General features: G+C 34.1%; 1 protein-coding gene and 1 long non-coding RNA gene across 2 annotated transcripts; one reads left to right on the top strand and one right to left on the bottom strand.

The window, feature by feature from the left end:
• Positions 1–276: 276 nt before the first annotated feature.
• LOC141483702 (uncharacterized) lies at positions 277–3,056 on the top strand. The gene is made up of 2 exons (XM_074178500.1): positions 277–994; positions 1,059–3,056. The coding sequence occupies exons 1-2, from the start codon at positions 622–624 to the stop codon at positions 1,343–1,345; spliced, it is 660 nt and encodes a 219-aa protein (XP_074034601.1). The 5' UTR covers positions 277–621; the 3' UTR covers positions 1,346–3,056.
• A 5,166-nt stretch (positions 3,057–8,222) lies between these two features.
• LOC141483703 (uncharacterized) lies at positions 8,223–17,237 on the bottom strand. The gene is made up of 2 exons (XR_012466234.1): positions 17,174–17,237; positions 8,223–8,807 (listed from the first exon to the last, which is right to left on the bottom strand). It is a non-coding gene; the product is annotated as an uncharacterized lncRNA (long non-coding RNA).
• Between the last annotated feature and the right edge of the window lie 1,403 nt (positions 17,238–18,640).

Here is an 18,640-nt window from a genome sequence, read left to right on the forward strand (position 1 = left end):
TGCGAAGATCCTTCAAGTAATGAATGTTCCATCGGTGTGAGCCCACCAAGTTAGTAGTGGTGTGACGTCACAGCAGCATCCGTCCAACGGTAAGAGAGCAAGATGTTCACTCCACGTGTGGCTGAGTAATGTGTATTCATCGGTCTGCCCTCACCTCTCCCGATGCGATGAAGGCCGCCGCTATCGATGGTGACACGCAGGCGGTCGAGGACTGTCTGCCTAACGTCTACCCTCTACGAGAGCGCAACGACCACTGCCTATTCGTATCGACATCTGTTATCGCATTCAGTTGGGAGATGGGCTTGGCGCATGTAGTTGAGAGGTGGGGTTGGCTATGACGTCTTAACGGGCCCGATCAGACTGTATTTAAGAAGCGGACGAGTGTTGGTTGTGTAAGTTTACATAAAGTGAGTTAGTGAGAACTATTATATAAAATGTATTCCTGTTACTGTGGTAAATCTTTCACTCGTAGTGATAATCTTCGTCGGCATCAGCTCCAGAGTTGCCAAGGTGGGCCTTCAGTTAAACGGATGAGAGTGGACAATGCAACACCAATGTATACTTGCAATTGCTGTAATGTGACAATTCCTATGACGCAAGTGAACTCTCACCGGAGGTACCATGAGTCATAGAAATAATGCATGTGTTCAATTGTCTGAAGGTGTTCAAATTATAACGAATGCATTCAATTGCCGCATTGCTACGTACAGGGTTGAGAGTTCGATCGTATCCAGTGACTACATGTCATTTTTCAATGAGATTAGGCAGAAGGTCATTGAATTACTGGAATCGGCCATCAGGATCCATAAAAGCATCAAGGTGAATATGGAAGTTTTTGGGAATTATATTCTTCAGACTCAAGATTCGAGGGACACGAAGTCATTTAATTCCCAAAATAAAATAGTGGGCCAATCTTCAGATTTGAATGCTGTTTTTGATGGATTTCGTGATGTACTTGTGGCTCAAACGACTGAATTCCAGGAACGTGACTCAGGTATTAATTTTTTTGTAAATTCCAACGAGATTGAGTAGTAATATTTATTTTTTTTGTAATTTAGGTTGGACTTGTGAAAAAATACTATTTCTCGAAGTCAATATTAATAAATACAGTCCACTGGGAGGACGTTCATATGTGAAGCTGCCTGAATGCATTGAATGGAGGAAAGCTGTCGTGAATGTTCGTAACGAAGATCGACACTGTTTTGCTTGGGCTATAACATCAGCATTATATCCTGCAAATGGTAGAGTATCCGAAGTTACGTCATATCCACATTTTTCCAATGTTTTAGATGTCACAGGTATGGATTTTCCGGTTAAAGTTAATAATAAAAGTATTGAAAGATAGAAATGATATTTCAATTAATGTTTACTGTTTAGGGAGTAAATTTGGTAAGGGTAAAGTGAAGTACGATGTGATTGGTCCTTTGCGATACTCACAGAGAAGACTCCGGAGACATGTCGTCAATTTGTTACTTATAACTGATGACTTCGGTAATAGTCACTATTGTTGGATCAAAGATCTCTCAAGATTAGTTTCTAGTCAACTATCAGCTCATGATCACAAAAAATATTTTTGTGATGGATGTTTGATATATTTTTCCAGTGAGAGATTGCTTTTACGTCATAAGATGAATGATTGTAATCTCGTTAGTACAACAACACCAACCACCAATTTTAAGATCAATAAATATGGTGGGATGGTTGCGGAAAATAAATCAACGTTTGAAAATTTTGAGAGACAAATGAGGGTACCATTTGTAGTATATGCTGATTTTGAATCAGTACTTGAACTGATTCACGTGAATGAGCCAAATCCAGAAAGTTGATACATGATTAAAACATTCAAACATGCTCCATATTCATTTGCTTATCTGATAAAATGTTCATATAATGATGATTTGTCAAAATTTGTTACATATAGGGGTGTAGATGCAGCTCAGAAATTTGTGAGTAGCATTGAAGATGATTTGAAAAAGATAAATGAAAATCATCTCAGATACCCTATACCAATGGATGCACAAACCCTCGAAGAAGAGGAATAATTTGCTGCAGCCGGAACTTGTGGTATATGTAATAAACCAGGAAAGAAAAGATCACATGCCGCTCATTCCAAATGTAATTTGAATTTCAAAATCCCTAACTTTGTACCTATTATTTTCTACAATTTAAGCGGCTATGATTGCCATTTATTCATAAAAGAATTGTATAGGAATAAAGAGAAAGTTGCTGTCATCCCACAAACAAAAGAGAAATACATATCTTTCACTAAGCATCTCTTCACACACACCTATATCGATAAAGATGGTAAGGTTAAGAAGAAATATCTCAAAATGAGATTTATCGATAGTTATAAGTTATAAGAAGTTGGGTGCTAACTTGACCTCTAATCAATGTTTGGAGATGCATAAACATTTCCCACAAATTGAGAAATTCAATTTGATGAGGCAGAAAATGATTATGATAGGGCTAGAAATGTGTGGAATTTATTCGAGAGTCAGAATTTGGGTGAATACTCTGATTTGTATTTGAAGTCGGATATATTGCTATTATGTGATATTTTTGAAAACTTTCGCATCACAAGTTTGGAGATTTATAACTTAGATCCAGCACATTATTACACTGCACCTGGATTATCTTGTTGCTATGTTGAAGTATACGAATATTGAATTGGAATTACTAACTGACATTGATATGATTCACTTTTTTCAAAAAGGTATACGAGGTGGAATTAGTCAGTGTAGTGAGAGGAAACATATAGCAAATAATAAATATTTACCAAATTAAAATCCCAATGAACCTTCCACATTCATTACATATTTAGATGCAACGAATCTATACGGTCATAGCATGTCACAACCTCTACCAACAAGTGAATTTACATGGTTGACACCTAATGAAATTCTTAACCTTGATGTGATGAATGTGAGTTCTGATAGTCCGTATCGGTATGTGTTTGAAGTGGACATTCATTATCCACAAGAGTTGCATGATGAACATTCTGATCATCCATTTTTAGTTGAAAAATAAATACCACCTCGTACACAATCGAAAATTGCCAAATTAATTCCAAATTTGAATGATAAAAAAATATATTTTTATTATAGAAATCTACAGCAAGCCATCAAAAATGGTTTGATTGTAATGAATACACATAGAGTATTGAAATTCAAACAATCACGTTGGATGAAACCCTATATAGATCCTAATACTGAAATGCGTAATAGGTCTAACAACAAATCTGTTGAAGATTTCTATAAACTAATGACTAATGCGGTATATGGAAAGACAATGGAGAATGTAGATAACAGAATTGATGTTAGACTCGTTACACATTGGGAAAATATAAAGAAAAATATAGGTGACAGCACTCTCATATCCAGATCAAATTTCAAAAATTGTTCAATTTTCACAGAAAATTTCGTTGCCATTCAATTGGGTAAAGTTAAAGTCCATTATGATAAACCATTATATTTGGGATTTTCTATATTAGAATTATCAAAAACAGTCATGTACGACTTTTTCTATGGATGCATCAAACAACACTTTGGTGAAAATGTCTCTTTACTGTACACAGATACCGACTCACTCATTTTGAAAGTAAATACAGAAAATTTTTATGAATTCATGAAAACTAACATAAGTAGGTTTGATATATCCAATTACAGTATAGTTAACCAATTCAATATTCCAGTAACAAGTTCAATTTTGGGTAACTTCAAAGACGAATTTCCGAATAATCCAATCATGAGCTTTTATGGTACAGGTACAAAAGCTTATTATGTGAAATCTGTTGATGGTGAATTTAAGAAAGCTAAAGGGGTGAAACGCTCGGTTGTAAAGAATGAATTGACATGCGAAGATTATCAAATAATCGTGGAACATGGTGGTATGATATTTAGAAAGATGAATTCATCTAGAAGCGTGTTGCATGATATGTATACTGAATTGAAGAATAAAGTTGCATTATCATATCACGACGATGAACGATTTGTCATTCAGAATACTACCCACACTCTTCCTTGGGGTCATAGTGATAATGCATTTTATCAAAAAGATCCGAATGATAACATTCGGTGGATAACTAATATTATTCAAGAATCACAAACTCAGGAGAGTCCACTGGATCAACTAATCAATTTATTGTCTGCCGAGATCAATAATTGAAATTTTATTCAATTCCGGAAAATCCAATATTGATATTCCTGTAGGTATTCATAAATAAAACTGCAATGTGATATTAATGTATTGTGTATGTATATGTATCACTTTGATGAATATAAAATGATTAAAAAAAATTATTTGTTATATTTCTATTTTCCTAACCAATTACTGCAAAGTATATAGCATAATGTAAATTAAAGAAATATCAGTTTGAAAAGAATCATCGTAAGGTGCACAATGTCTAAAACGATAGATAAGTTTGGTAGAAAAAGAAAGTGGGGTGGTAATGTCATTCGAGGTCCTCCCGGGAATGGATTTGAATCAACAAAAGATGGACATTATGACATGCTAAGAAAAATATTGAAAAATACAAGCGAACCAATTGACAAGAGTGATTGTGTAACTGTATCATATCTTGAGGGGGAAATTAATGGAGCAAAGGAGGTCATACGTGTAGCCCTACAAGCTGCAATACAATTCACAATAGGTAATGTTGCTCGCGATGCACGTCAAGCATTCGATGATAAAATTGCAGAGGCTTCCTTTCCACCATTGCTCCCTTCGCCCACTTCCCACCATTGCTCGCCCCACCCCATTCCCACCATTGCGCATGCACGCCTCCACCTCATTCCCTCCACTCCCAACGATGTTGAACACTAAAGTATATGCATTAATTTTGCATGATACAGTTTCAACATACAATGCATTGGATGGTTCAGTTCACAGCAGATATTGACACTCTTTAAATTATTGATACTATTTCATTTTTTCACTCTATCATGTACTGTTTTATGATTTTTTTTCATTTGTAACTGACTTATATCATGTATTGTAATTTTTTTCCTAATTCATATATATCATATTTATTGTTTTGTAATCATTTTCTATTGTATATAATGGGATTAAAATAAATAAAACATGAAAATAATACAACGTTTTTTATTTGACATTATTTATGATTTACAGGAACATACAGACTATGTAAAATAACTTCTTCCTCATAGTCATCATTTTCGCGACCATCTTCAATTTCCTCTCGATTTTCATCATTCAATTCAAAGTGATGAATAATCCATTCTGGCAAGTATGGTTGGAGGCTATACAGGAATCTTCTCAGGTTCAGTTCAATCATAACCTCACAAAGTTGCCACAGTTCCAATTCATTATCCAAAAATTTATTACAAACTTCTGCACCATTCCGATAGTTCTCAGCATCACGAAGACATAATTCAATTTGTTGCTTGCATGTTCGGCTCCATCACCCAACACCTTCAATTCAGTGGACAAATGTTGAACCGATGATTTGAGATCTACAACATCGATCCAATCTTGACTTGCATACTGCATCCACATCTTTGAATGGCGGAACTGAAATCGAATAATAAAAACAAAAAGCAACCTCCAACTTGTTTCCATGATATAATACTCACATTCCCATTTTACTTGTAGTTACAAAGTGAGTGTATTCAACTAAGTTAGTAATGTTTATATTTCCATATAATTATCATCTAATATATGAATATTATTAAAACAAAAAGAAATTCATTATAATTACTATTATTATTCAATCATATTGAATTTGACTAGAGATCGCGTTTTCATGCCAGCAAAACTTTGTGGGCTCTGTCCTAAATACGTCATCGTATATTTACCAGCCGATGAATTGATACAAGTTATATCATCATCACTGGTAGCCATGTTTTAAATAATTTATCATTGCACACATCTTCCAAAGTTGATAAAATTGATTTACCAAATCGTGTAGAATAAGTTGAAATATTTTTAATTATGTACACTTCATCAATTGGCAATGATGATAAGGCCTTCTGCTCTAGTATTTCAACCTCCTGTACAATCAAATTAATAATTTTATTCAAATCTACTTTTGAAACGGACAGGATGAAAATATGTATGAAAATATAAACAATTTCCAACAGACAAATAAACTCACCGTCTTCCTTCTATTACGAACTGAATAACACCCTACCAATTGCTAACAGCTGCAGATATATTCGTCTACTGATTTCATAGTGTGCTAGGCATTTCTTTTATATTAAACAGTGCGAGTCACCCCCACCATGAAATCGTGAAAGGTTTACATTGCTAGTTGCTACCCACTAGAGATGCCTGACGTCACAGCCAAGCCCACCTCCATACTGGATGCGATAACAGATGTCGATACGAACAGGCAGTGGTCGTTGCGCTCTCGTAGAGAGTAGACGTTAGGCAGACAGTCCTTGGCCGTCTGCGTGTCACCATCGATAGCGAGGCTAGAGCGATGCGTCACAGCCTTCACTGTATTGAGAGAGGTGAGGGCACACCGATGAATACGCATTACTCAGCCACACGTCGTGGAGTGAACATCTTGCTCTCTTACCGTTGAATGGTTTTTGCTGTGACGTCACACCACTACTAACTTGGTGGGCTCACACCGATGGAACATTCATTACTTGAAGGATCTTCGAAGTATGCAGACGTATGTTTGTGCATAGACAAGCACATGATGAAACCCTGTACCGTGCATTCCCACACACACACCCACACATCAATCAAATGTAATTACGTCATCATATCACACTCACGAAATCTCATATGAAAAAAAATCTGAACGATCCATGCACCAGACCCTTCAAGGTCACATCGCCTTGATGTTACTAAACAACGACAAAAAAAGCAATTAATACGTCATAGTGGTGGGGGGAGGCCCAGAACCTGCTGTAATCTGCTACTGACGAGCGAGCATCAAACCTTATGTTATTGATTTCTTTCGATTGTTATTGATTTCTTTCGATTCTGATTTTTGGTTACTCAGACTAACACACTGATATGAAGTAAAACCGTTTTACATGAGGGTAATGTCTCTAATACCATAACTTAACTTCCAATTGAGCATTGAATGGGAAGGTTGTTAGGCGAACCCGTTTTGCAAAAAACACACTTTAACTCAATGATTTTTGAGAACAGTATCAATTATGTGACCGTTTTCTTTTGGGTAATGTCAACATAACCACTGCTGACTTATTGAAATCTGAATTAGCAGCAGGACGTATACATAACACGTATACATAACAAGCCTTCAAATAGGAAAGTCTAGGTATATGGCCAACGGGTTCAGGAGCCTAGGCACTGAAAATACCTCTTTAGACTGTGCTTGTTGTATTGATGAAAGTCCTCAACAAAATTCAGACGGTTTACTTACTACCCACAAATTCTAACAGATAACTAGGCAAATTGAGAGTGGTGAGAACCTCGATTAGGTTTATATCACACTAATTTAAACCATGCTAATAAATTTTTTTTTTATATTCACTAGTAAAAAAAACCTATGGTCGTGGGTTCAATTCACAACGCCTACAATTTTTCAGCATAACTTTTAGACATTTTCCGTTTGGAATTCCTATTGTTTCTGAAACTCGGAACTTTAAGCGACGACTTTTTTGTACAGTCTGATCTGAGATGGGTTATACGTAAATGGTCTATCAGATGATTTCCTGTCACTTCGGTAAGTGAATGCAAGACCCAGAAAGACGTCTCAGGCAATAACTTCGTTAATGTTGGAGGCACAAATTCAATTTCGATTTCACTTTCATTTTAACGAACTTTAGAAACTTACTGGAGTTTGCGACTTCATCTCTGCCCAATGGATGCAGTTTGAAATTCTACAACTCCACACAGCCTCATGAATTAGGTCAGTTATTTAAAAAGGTTCGTTAAACAGAAACGTTTTTTGAATACATATCAGCTTATATAGGTAGAATCTTGAATAATTTTTATCCGTCAAATGTTTTATTAATGATTATGATTATTTTTCTTAATTGATTGAATAACGCAACATTGATTAAAATTAAAAAAATATTATCTGCAGTCATGGTTGCACCTGTGACTGCTACAATAAACATCAGGTTGAATTTTCAATGTCAGTAGTGTTACTCCAAAATTCCATGTTTTACAAGAATATATTAAATAATTCTTAGCCTACTAAGAAAGCCTAATAACTCAAACTCTAGAACTCAAAAAAATATATTACCCAGCAAACGAAAGGAAATGAGATCACCATCATACAAATTTTGAAGAGTTATAATTCCACAAAAGTTAGGGGTAGTTTGGACGTACTCGAACAAATTTTGTAGGGACTGACCTGCAATAATGATGAATTAAATGAAATGAACGAGTTCAAATACATGTACAGTGACAACTGAAAAATGAAAAATAGATCAGTAGCGAAAAAAAATTGAGATAAAGCCTTCATTTGAAGACTATAAAAGAGAAGAAAATACATTTTATCGTAGCCATGAATATATTACATTACACAGTTTACATGATATAGAATCTTGTCTCAAGATTTACCTGTGCATAAATAAGAATGCAATATGTAACTTGACTTTGGCATGAGTATTTCTATAGATAAATCCCGCAACCAGCTTTTATGTCACATAAATTGTGTAATGTAATAAATTAACGAATTCCATCTCAGATCTCCATAACTTCTGTCATCTTTTCATTGGATGAAAATGTAGGATCTTTACATAATTACTCCTTGACCTTCCCAAAAACTGATGCATGAACTTTTCCAGCAGATTGTTCAACATGAAATTTCTTAGGCTTTGGAACACCAGAGTATCTTCATCCCAGATTGATGCTTCTTTCTAGAAATTAGAAATATACCCGAGTTTCATCCAATACGGCTTAAGAAGTATGCATAATTTTTCAAACCGAGTACAGATCGAGCGCGATGCTTTAGACCTTTTGGGATCCATTAGTATAACTGTTTTCTCCGTCTAAATCAATGTGAACCGTAGGATGAACACGGTCATATGAAATATTCATTGCTTTAGGAATTTGTATTATAATACAATTCCACAAAATTATGTTATGAACTGCATGATATTAATTGGTTTCAGTTACCACTTCTGAAGGTTGTGTTCCCATTTTTTATGGTTGCAATAAATGACATTGATCGACAATGTAGTAAGTAGTATCAAAACTATACTATTTACTTTTGTTGAAATTCAAATTTACGTCTTCACATCTATATCTCATTAATAATTTTCATCTGAAAGAAAATATTCTTCCAAATATGACATAATCCAACCAATACCATGATTCAGATTTCTTTAACCTACTTCGTGAACACGCATTCATAACATTTCTGAATATTCTTCTCTACCATTCCAGAAGACATATGGAGAGAATCGGAAACTCTTAAGCTCAATGTCGAGAGATGTGGAGAACTATTATTATCGACCCTGTTGTAATTCGTGACGCATTACTATTTTTCTGTGTATTTTTTCGAATTTGAGGTTTAACCGAAAGAGAAAAGCCACCACAAGTGGAAACTGATGTTACGTGAACACACTCTGAAAAAACTTGTTTTGCATTTTATTGTTCGTCAAACTAAATTTGTTCTATTGAATTTCACCAACCATTTTATGTGATAAACAATGCAATCAGAGTGTATGAAAAATGAAATTTCCAATATACGTTGTACAGCAAAAACAACAGATATTGAAATGGAAAAAATGTCGCATGTAGGAATAAACTGGAAAAATAATCAAAACTGAATGGAAAAATATTAGAATTCGGAATGTTTTATACTACAAGCCAACGTCAGCTTCAGTGGAATTTCATATTTTGATGTTTCATTGATTCCTATTATATTCAGTAGTTTTAAATTGAATTCAAACTGGAAATAATCCTTCCTCTCAGTGATATGGCTGAATAAATTCAGGGTATGCATTGCGTTGCAGAAAAATCAATCATTGATGAAAAGTCAATATTTTCAGTATTCTTTCGGGATTTTAAAGAAATATTTTCAGTGATATCTGATGAAAAAAGGCTCAACAAAACATACGTTCAACATTGTAAGGAGACATGTGAGCTTGGGAAACGGTTCCATGTTGAATCCATATTTTTGCATTATGTGCATAACACATTTGTTTTGAAGAATTCGTTTTCGGTATCGGGTTAAATCGAACCATAATTACAAATTTCGTCCGCCATTTTGGAGCCACCATCTTGATTTTTTGCATTGAAAAACAATTCATAATTTCCAACCCTGAAAACCACCACTTATCAATTTTGAATCAAATCGGACCATAATTGCAAATCTTGTCCGCCATTGTGAAGCCGCCATCTTGTTTTTCCCTTAGAAAAATTCCATAATGCATTGTCACAGAATTTATGTCAAATTAGCTTGCGAATGAAGTATCATAATTTGGAATACGGAACAGTTTTTTTTCCCCGCAAAAGGCGCCAAAATCTAAAGTTAGGTAGCTAATATTGACATGACTGAATTCCTTATGAAATTACTTTTTTAACGATGTGTCACACTTACTACTTTCTCTATTCAAATTGTTTGGGTGATAGTCACCGAGGGGTGGGGGAAGAGGTATGAAAGTTGAGGTTATGATAGGAAGATATCCCCCGCGGATTACAAATCGACGTGTTTTTGTATTTTTTTCAGAACACATGTGTTTTGAAGATATTCGATCTGTTTTCGTTTTCGGTGCCCCACCCTGTATATATACTCAGACGGTTCACACCGTTCTGAAGAGACCATGCCCGGTACTGATGATGGGGCAATCACCCCAAAACCGGTGTATCGGTTGGTCGTATCGACTATATATATATATATATATATATATATATATATATATATATATATATATATATATATATATATATATATATATATATATATATATATATATATATATATATATATATATATATATTTATATATATATATATATATATATATATATATATATATTTATATATATATATATATATTTATATATATATAAATATATATATATATATTTATATATATATATATATATATATATATATATATATACAGTGTCACAGTGGGATTTTTTTTGTTCATCTCTTCAAGCAACTTTTGATATCTCCATTAGGTTGTGCTTTAAAAATGATGCCAAATTACATGCAGATGACTGATCAAGTGATTTTTCTTCCCTGTCAAATTTGACATTTTTTCCAAAAAATGTTCAGAAAAGCAGTTATTGCTCGAAATTTCGAAAATCGGTAAAGAGAAAAGATGATTGTTTTTTCATTTTTTACCCATATACCAATTTTTAGCTCTCTAGTACAAATTTAGTTTTTTTTACAGTTACAGTGACAGGGAAGAAAAATCACTTGATCGGTCATATGCATGTCATTTGGCATGATTTTTAAAGCACAACCTAATGGAGATATCAAAAGTTGCTTGAAGAGATAAAAAAAACAGAATACCTGTGCTATGTGAGAATATTCAATTTGGAAATTTCAATTTCGAATGAAGTCTTCAACATCAAAATGACAACTTTTTGACATTGAATAATGTGAAATACTTTTTCAAATTTTTTATTATCGTTTATTATGGTGATTTATACTGTGTTAATATTACCGCATGTATTCAGATTTATATTTTTTGTTACTAAAAATGAATAAATTTTGCTGAGGTTGTCGATGTCTGTCTTTTTGTTGATATTGTTATTTTTTATTATGTTTTATATATACATATATATATATATATATATATATATATATATATATATATATATATATATATATATATATAAATACGAAGGTTATCGAGTGTCTTGATGTAGATAAAGGAGTTTTTTAATCGGACATAGCACTCAAGGAAGTGGCAAACCATAGACACGTGTTTCGGGCTTTTGGCCCATCATCAGTATGGTGCAGCCAAGTGTTGCCCATCCTTACACTTGGCTGCACCATACTGATGATGGGCCAAAAGCCCGAAACACGTGTCTATGGTTTACCACTTCCTTGAGTGCTATGTCCGATTAAAAAACTCCTTTATATATATATATATATATATATATATATATATATATATATATATATATATATATATAAAGTTGAGAATCTTAGCGACAGGAGAAATGTATAGTTCAGGACCTATAATTTATTGAGAGAGAAAAATGCGACGGACTGTGGATGCTCATCGTTTTGAGGTTCAACTCAGTACACCTCGAACTCCACTGTTCAGGGCATAAACGGCGTTTATGTGGAATTAACTTCCTGAAAACGTTTTTCCAAATGGATTTAATCTCTAGCGATTCAAACCCAATGTGAATCACTACTTTCGCACAGAGCGCCTTAAGGATTTTCCTGTAGTGCTTGTGTTTTGTTCTTAAAAAAATTCATTAAAAAAAAGTATGTTCACTATAAATTTTAATTTTGAAACAAGTAAGTATCCATCTACTCAAAGACAACACAAAACAAAAATGCGACTTTAACCTTCAAAATTATTTATTGCGTAAAACAGTTACAAGATTTCTTCATCACGCATGTGACATCGGTTCGTAAAGTCGCTTGAATTCCCTTTCTCTCGTGATACTTTTAATTTTGCGATATCAATTTGATTGTGTGCTGTAAAAGGCATTTATATTGTACATGAAATGCTTGAGGTAACTGACGTTTGATAAGGATTAATATCATATCCATCTGAATAGTTTCCTAAATACTACCTCATATATGACCATTATTTTGAACGTAGAAATGGATATTTAAGTTATCCTTGAAAGGTCGACGTAGAACTAAAAGAAAGAACAATATCTAGTAAAATGTTTTGTTATATCTCGAAAGTATTAAGCAGTGTTTTTAATGAAAACTCCTGGCTTCGCACGGGTTGGCTTTTTACGGATAGCACCAACACCTACACTTCTCACATACAACTTCATTATATTGCAATCAATTCACACACAGCATTCATAATTCATACACATAAACCGTCCTCTTGAATCATTCTATACATTGAAGAGAGTACATATTTGAAATTCTGCTCAGAAGTTTTGGAGTTTGTCGCGTTCAGACAGAGAGACGGTCAGACGTAGCGGGAGACGTTGATTTATAATACTCATAGATGTTGGTCATGAAAAACTAGCTAATTATTATGTTTACTTCACCAATTCAACACTGAAAATAACAATCTGGTCTGTTCTTTTAAAGTTTCAGAGTCCATTTATCCCACTTCTGAAATATAATTTCAGCACAGTTGATAGATTTCTCATTAGTTTTAACAGGGCGACATCCATTTTTTCAAAATGTTGCTGATTCATCATTCAACCTTTTCGAACCTATTTCCGTTTCATTTCACAATATTAAAATACGCCGTCCCACCTACGCCTTGGCCGACATTTAATATCCTAAAAAGGCGCGTGGAATCAATTGAAAGGCGTTCCAGAAGCGCGCCATCGGAACGGCCCAAACGAAGGGGAGCAAAATTGCCAATTACTTTAAGTTACCTTTAACAGTAGTTTACCAGAGGCACTATATCTGTATTTAGGTTGTCGCTTTTTCTGCAGAACAATTCACTAAAACGTGCGGCCACCGAAATATTTGAAGGGTCAGTTTGAATATCCTGCATTTGACGCCCCTCAGAAAAATCAATTCAAATCACTTGGGTATTGCCAACATTGCTGAAGGATCGGAGATTTAATTGAATAACTTTTGTGTTGGAATTGATTTATGAACCCTTATGAGGAAAGTTAATATTTCATATTTTTCAGGCAATCAACTTTCCGTTCAAGATTACGAATGGCCTATTTCCGGTTCTTTTTCCGCGTTGTCAAAGCTGATCTAGCCTTTCATTTTCAGCTTATTTCGAATCTTTATCGACTCATTTATCGAACCTCAACTGATATCGATACATGTTCTATTTCAAATATATCTGATTATAAAAGAAGGAATTGAATGAGTCATTTATTTATATACCAAAATATGTTGCATCTATCGGGTCAATTTTTTCAAACTGTGTGAAATGATTTCGAATGTATGATAAATCCATCTAGTGACCCTAATGCGAATTGAATACTATGTTTGCTTGCACTTTTTTTGCTCGCGCAAGACTTCTAAAATTCACTCTTAGGAGAACCGTGCCGAGTTTGAAGTGAAAACTTGTTTGAGAAAAAAAGAGACGTGATTCAACTATTGTCATTAAATATATTAATGTTTTATTCATAGCCATATTCAGAATCTATAATGCTCAAATATTTGACAGTTACCTTTTGAGAATTTACGAAAAGTAAAAAAATCTTTTTGAAACGAACTGTTTCATTGTTTTTCAAAATATTCACCTTTGAGATTGTAACAATTTCACTTGTTTTCTAAGCAGTTCTCAAAACTGTCTTTCCACTCTGAATGTTATGTTGAAAATATTAATGTTTCATATTTCATCTCAATAACCTGGTTTTGGAAGGCTTAAACGGCTGTTTCGGTGATGAAAAGCGCCTCCCACGCATTTTTTTGTTTGACATAGGAGTATAAAAACAAAACTTCTTGGAAGTACTTCTGAACTTGTGTAATCCAGTTCATTTTGAAATTCTCAAAGATTGAATTGTAGGGAAGGAAATATTTTGGCTTTATACTTCTCCATTCAAAAAAAAATGTGGAAATCTTCTGAAGAAAGGAAAAACGCAATTTATTTCAAAATAAACTTTTTACAAATAATGTATAGATCATGGAATGAGGTAATTTTCAGAAATGAATTTGAAAGAATTACTTTCATATAAATAGTGAATTATTGAATATTTTTTCCTATGTAGTTTGTACTCAATCATTCGTTATGGCATTGAATCCGATATCGTTCACAGGATTGCTACACAATATAGAATATAAAAGAAATACAATTTCATTTACATGGAATACGGTCATCCTCAATGGCGGACATCGATGTTTCGGAATAAGATACTCATCTTATTTCCTCTTCAGCAATATAGATAACATTACAAGATGAAGCACTCAGTTCATTCATAACATTACGACTTCATGTCACGAATGAGTTAAATCTACTCATGTCACGATGTCAGTATGTAATGACATTCTATTCGCTTATTTGATTCAACCCCAGCCATAGAAATCTTGTTCAAATTGAAAGGGGTATATTTTCAGGAGAGATTAATTATTGGGAAAGAAAGGTTTTGGCTTTGTACTTCTCCCTTTATACAAAAAAATGTGGGAATCTTCCACAGAAAGAGAGAAACCGATTAAATTCAAAATAAACTCTTTACAAAAATATGTAGATCATGCATGCTGTTTAGATTAATGATAATAGTAATAATAATGATAATCATTATTATTGACTGAAATACAAATTAAATAAATACATAATAATATGGCATTAGAAAATATATATAGAGAGAATAGAGAAAAGAATGTCAGTCAAAAGGCAGAATTCAAGTCTAGTCCGCCGAAGAGACTTGTTCTTCCACTCAACCACAAAACGTGTATCTCAAGTAGATGCACAAAAGGACGTTTAATAATGTGATATACTGATGTAGTTATTTAAATCAGTTGTATTTAAAGAAGATGCTTCAATTCATTTCAAATTCATTTGTTCAAAATTTCATTCTCAATGTGTTTCTTGAATGAAATCAAGGGTTAGTCTTTATAACTAGGTGAAATCCCATTCATTAGCCATGTAATATAATGAAAAAATGAACCTTTAAAGAGAGCTGTGACTTGGTGGAGTTAGCGTTGATTTGTAAGTCAGTTCTGAATCTTATTTCATGGTTTAAACAAGGGGGACTTTTGATGGTTATGATTTTTTTGAGTAAGCAGCAAGCGTGAAGTGCTTTTTGTAGTTTTGTTTATTATATATCTAGTGCCATTATACTCGTATGTATTTTAATTTTTGTTCGTTAAATCACATTTTATATTATTTTCTACGATAATTTATATGAAAGTTACCATCCTTTTTTCTGCAGGAGTTGATCTACTGTTAAAGTAGTGACAAGTTCGCATGCCTATTCAAGATTAGAGGACTTGATATCAATTTCGTGGATCTGTATAAAAATTATTTTCACGCAACAGGATTGATATATTCAAATAGAGTTTCAATATATAGGGGTTAAATTGAAAGTTTCATAAAAAATAGAAATGAATATAAGTTATGCTATAGTTGGAAATGCCGTAACGATGTTCTCAGTGTTACGAGAGAAATAGTTTTTTTGTTTCATGCTCTGTTCAATACAAACGTCTTTCCAATTGTACCTGTTTTGTTTTTTGAATGTTTTGAAATTGATCTACAATTGTATTGCATTCCTGGATGAATTATAACTTTGTGCTGCTAACAATGCCTAATCGAGTCCATCCAATTCAATCAATGATTCACGTTGATTGAAAATCGAATTCCTTCAGAGTATCATTCCTCAAACTAGGCTGAAACGAACAACAAACAACAGGTTGGGTCATCGCCCCATCTGCCTCTAAACGAGGTAACCAACCGCATATCCAAAATTTGCTCAATTCCTCGTGTAAGGAAGGAAACTTCACAAATTTATGTTGATGATAGACACTACCTTGCACTGAAGAGTGGCCAAACCGGTCTGCAAGTGTGTTCCAATACTTGAAAATCTATTGCGGGAGCTGTATCGCCAAGAGCATATGTAGGAATAACTTCATTGAAGAAAGCTGCACTGACACCTATCGGATATGATCCAACGTCCTTCCTGGTATTAGCTAGAGGAATAGTTGTTCTCTGATCTGTCAGTCCATTAACGTACAGTGTAGGTAGTTTGAGGCTGGTCTGAACGAATTGTTCTTTTATATAATTTTATTTCATCCGTTGCCTTATCGCCTTTGATAGAGTCTAACAAACCCAGAAAATAGCTCTGATCTTGTTATCTACGACCGTAAAACTTTACTCAGGTCAAGGAAAGCGGTCCTGGTGTTCACCATTTTAAAATTCAACACTGAATACATAAATATCAGTTCTCGTTTAAAATATTTTCTAGAACAAAAACTTCATTACGTTCTTTCCAATGAGAACACTTGAAATTAGGTAAACCATTAGATAGCAGTGACAAACACAGCGAATTTATTACGTTTACATAACCTATTCGGAAGTAATTTTGTCGCGGAGCGAGACGGGCTCGCCGGAGTTTACATTCCGAAATGAGACGGTCGCACCGGAAACGCAAATATTACCTTATGTACTGTGCTAATTAAGAAGATACTAATTAATCTAATATTCTATTACCTTCTACACAATCCAAACACGAACTCAATGTCAACTGCTAATCGTCGTTTGTCGAGAAGAATTGTTTCCACTGTTTTGCATAGTGCGGCGCCAGCTTCTTTTTCAGAATTTTGATTTAGAAACCGGTTACGTCAGGATTTCACTTGTTGATTTATTTCACATCACCATAATCCTTTTTTAAATAAATTCAGAAATGTCATTTCAAATTGTGCTTCGAAAAAGTCTGTGAAAATAAATCGATAGTAAAACATTATTTTGAGTACAAGCTTTTATATTCAAGTTCTAAAAAGAAGGAACATGAAATTTTTATTTAAATGAATCCCATCAACTTAGTACATTAAACAATTTACGTGATATTAAACCTTGTATCGAGATTTACCTATTCCATAAAACATTTTTTCTTAGAATTCATATCAAGATCAACTCACATATTGTATTCTTGAATTTCACTGGTTCGGACTTCCATTGTCTACTATATAAAATGATTTGAAATCGCTGAAACAACTAGAAAAGAATAATTAAATGAATAGCTGAAAATAACAATTATATTAAGCAAAATAAACCTGAAATGAAATAAACTACAAGTAAAAATATAACAATTGAATAAATAAAAATAAAGGAATGAAAAAAGAAAATAATAAAAAGTGTAGAGATTCCAAGTCACGTTAGTTCACGACGTTTCGATTATTAGTATCTACAATCGTCTTCGGGTGATGACTGGACTGATTCCTCCGAGAGATGACTATTTATAGGTCGTTGAAATACTTTCACTTATCCCTGCTTTCCATTTTCCGCTTCACTGGTTCCGTGGGAGATGACCGTTTTGGCGGAAGTTGGCCATTTTTCGCTTGATGATGGGTTTCCATATGTTGCATATTTCTACGCTGGCCTGGCTGAATTCGTTGTTGGACAACATGTATGCGGCTTCCTTGAATTTTCTCCTAAACCAATGTTCCTCTTTGTGCAAGATCTCAGCTTGGGACCACTCGATATTGTGTTGATGGGTCCAAACATGGTCTGCTATTCCTGATTTGCTGGTTTTCCCTCGCTGTGTGTGCTTCTTGTGCTCGGCAATGCTCAATAGCCTCTTAGTTTCACCAATATAGGATTTTCCGCACTCACAGGGTATCCGGTAAATGCAATTCTTGGAATCGCAGTCCGCGTTTGGGGGCCTGGTTTTCGTGAGGCTGCTATGGATAGTGTTACCGGATCTGAAGCAGGTTCTGATGTTGTACTTGGAACCAATTCTTCTTATCCTCTACGATAATCCTCTGATGTAGGGAAGTGCAAGTACTGGTTGTGACGGCTTCTCTTCCTTGCGAGGCTCCTGCTGTCTTTTAGCTAAAATTTGACTTTTTTTCTGAAAATGAATAGTTTTTAATTCATGAATGAACACATGTCCCTCTGTAGGGAGGCTAGTTGAATGTATTTTTCTATTCCGGAATCTGTAGATATCTATATTCTTCT

The sequence above is a fragment of the Leptinotarsa decemlineata genome, unplaced genomic scaffold (genome assembly GCF_025532065.1).
Source record: "Leptinotarsa decemlineata unplaced genomic scaffold, Ldec_3_MD MMD2_tig00003902_RagTag_RagTag, whole genome shotgun sequence".
Taxonomy (NCBI): domain Eukaryota; kingdom Metazoa; phylum Arthropoda; class Insecta; order Coleoptera; family Chrysomelidae; genus Leptinotarsa; species Leptinotarsa decemlineata.

Coding starts and splice junctions, on each gene's coding strand:
- LOC141483702 (XM_074178500.1), top strand. CDS start 622: ATGAGTCATAGAAATAATGCATGTGTTCAATTGTCTGAAGGTGTTCAA. Junction 995..1,058: donor ATTCCAGGAACGTGACTCAG/GTATTAATTTTT, acceptor TTTGTAATTTAG/GTTGGACTTGTGAAAAAATA.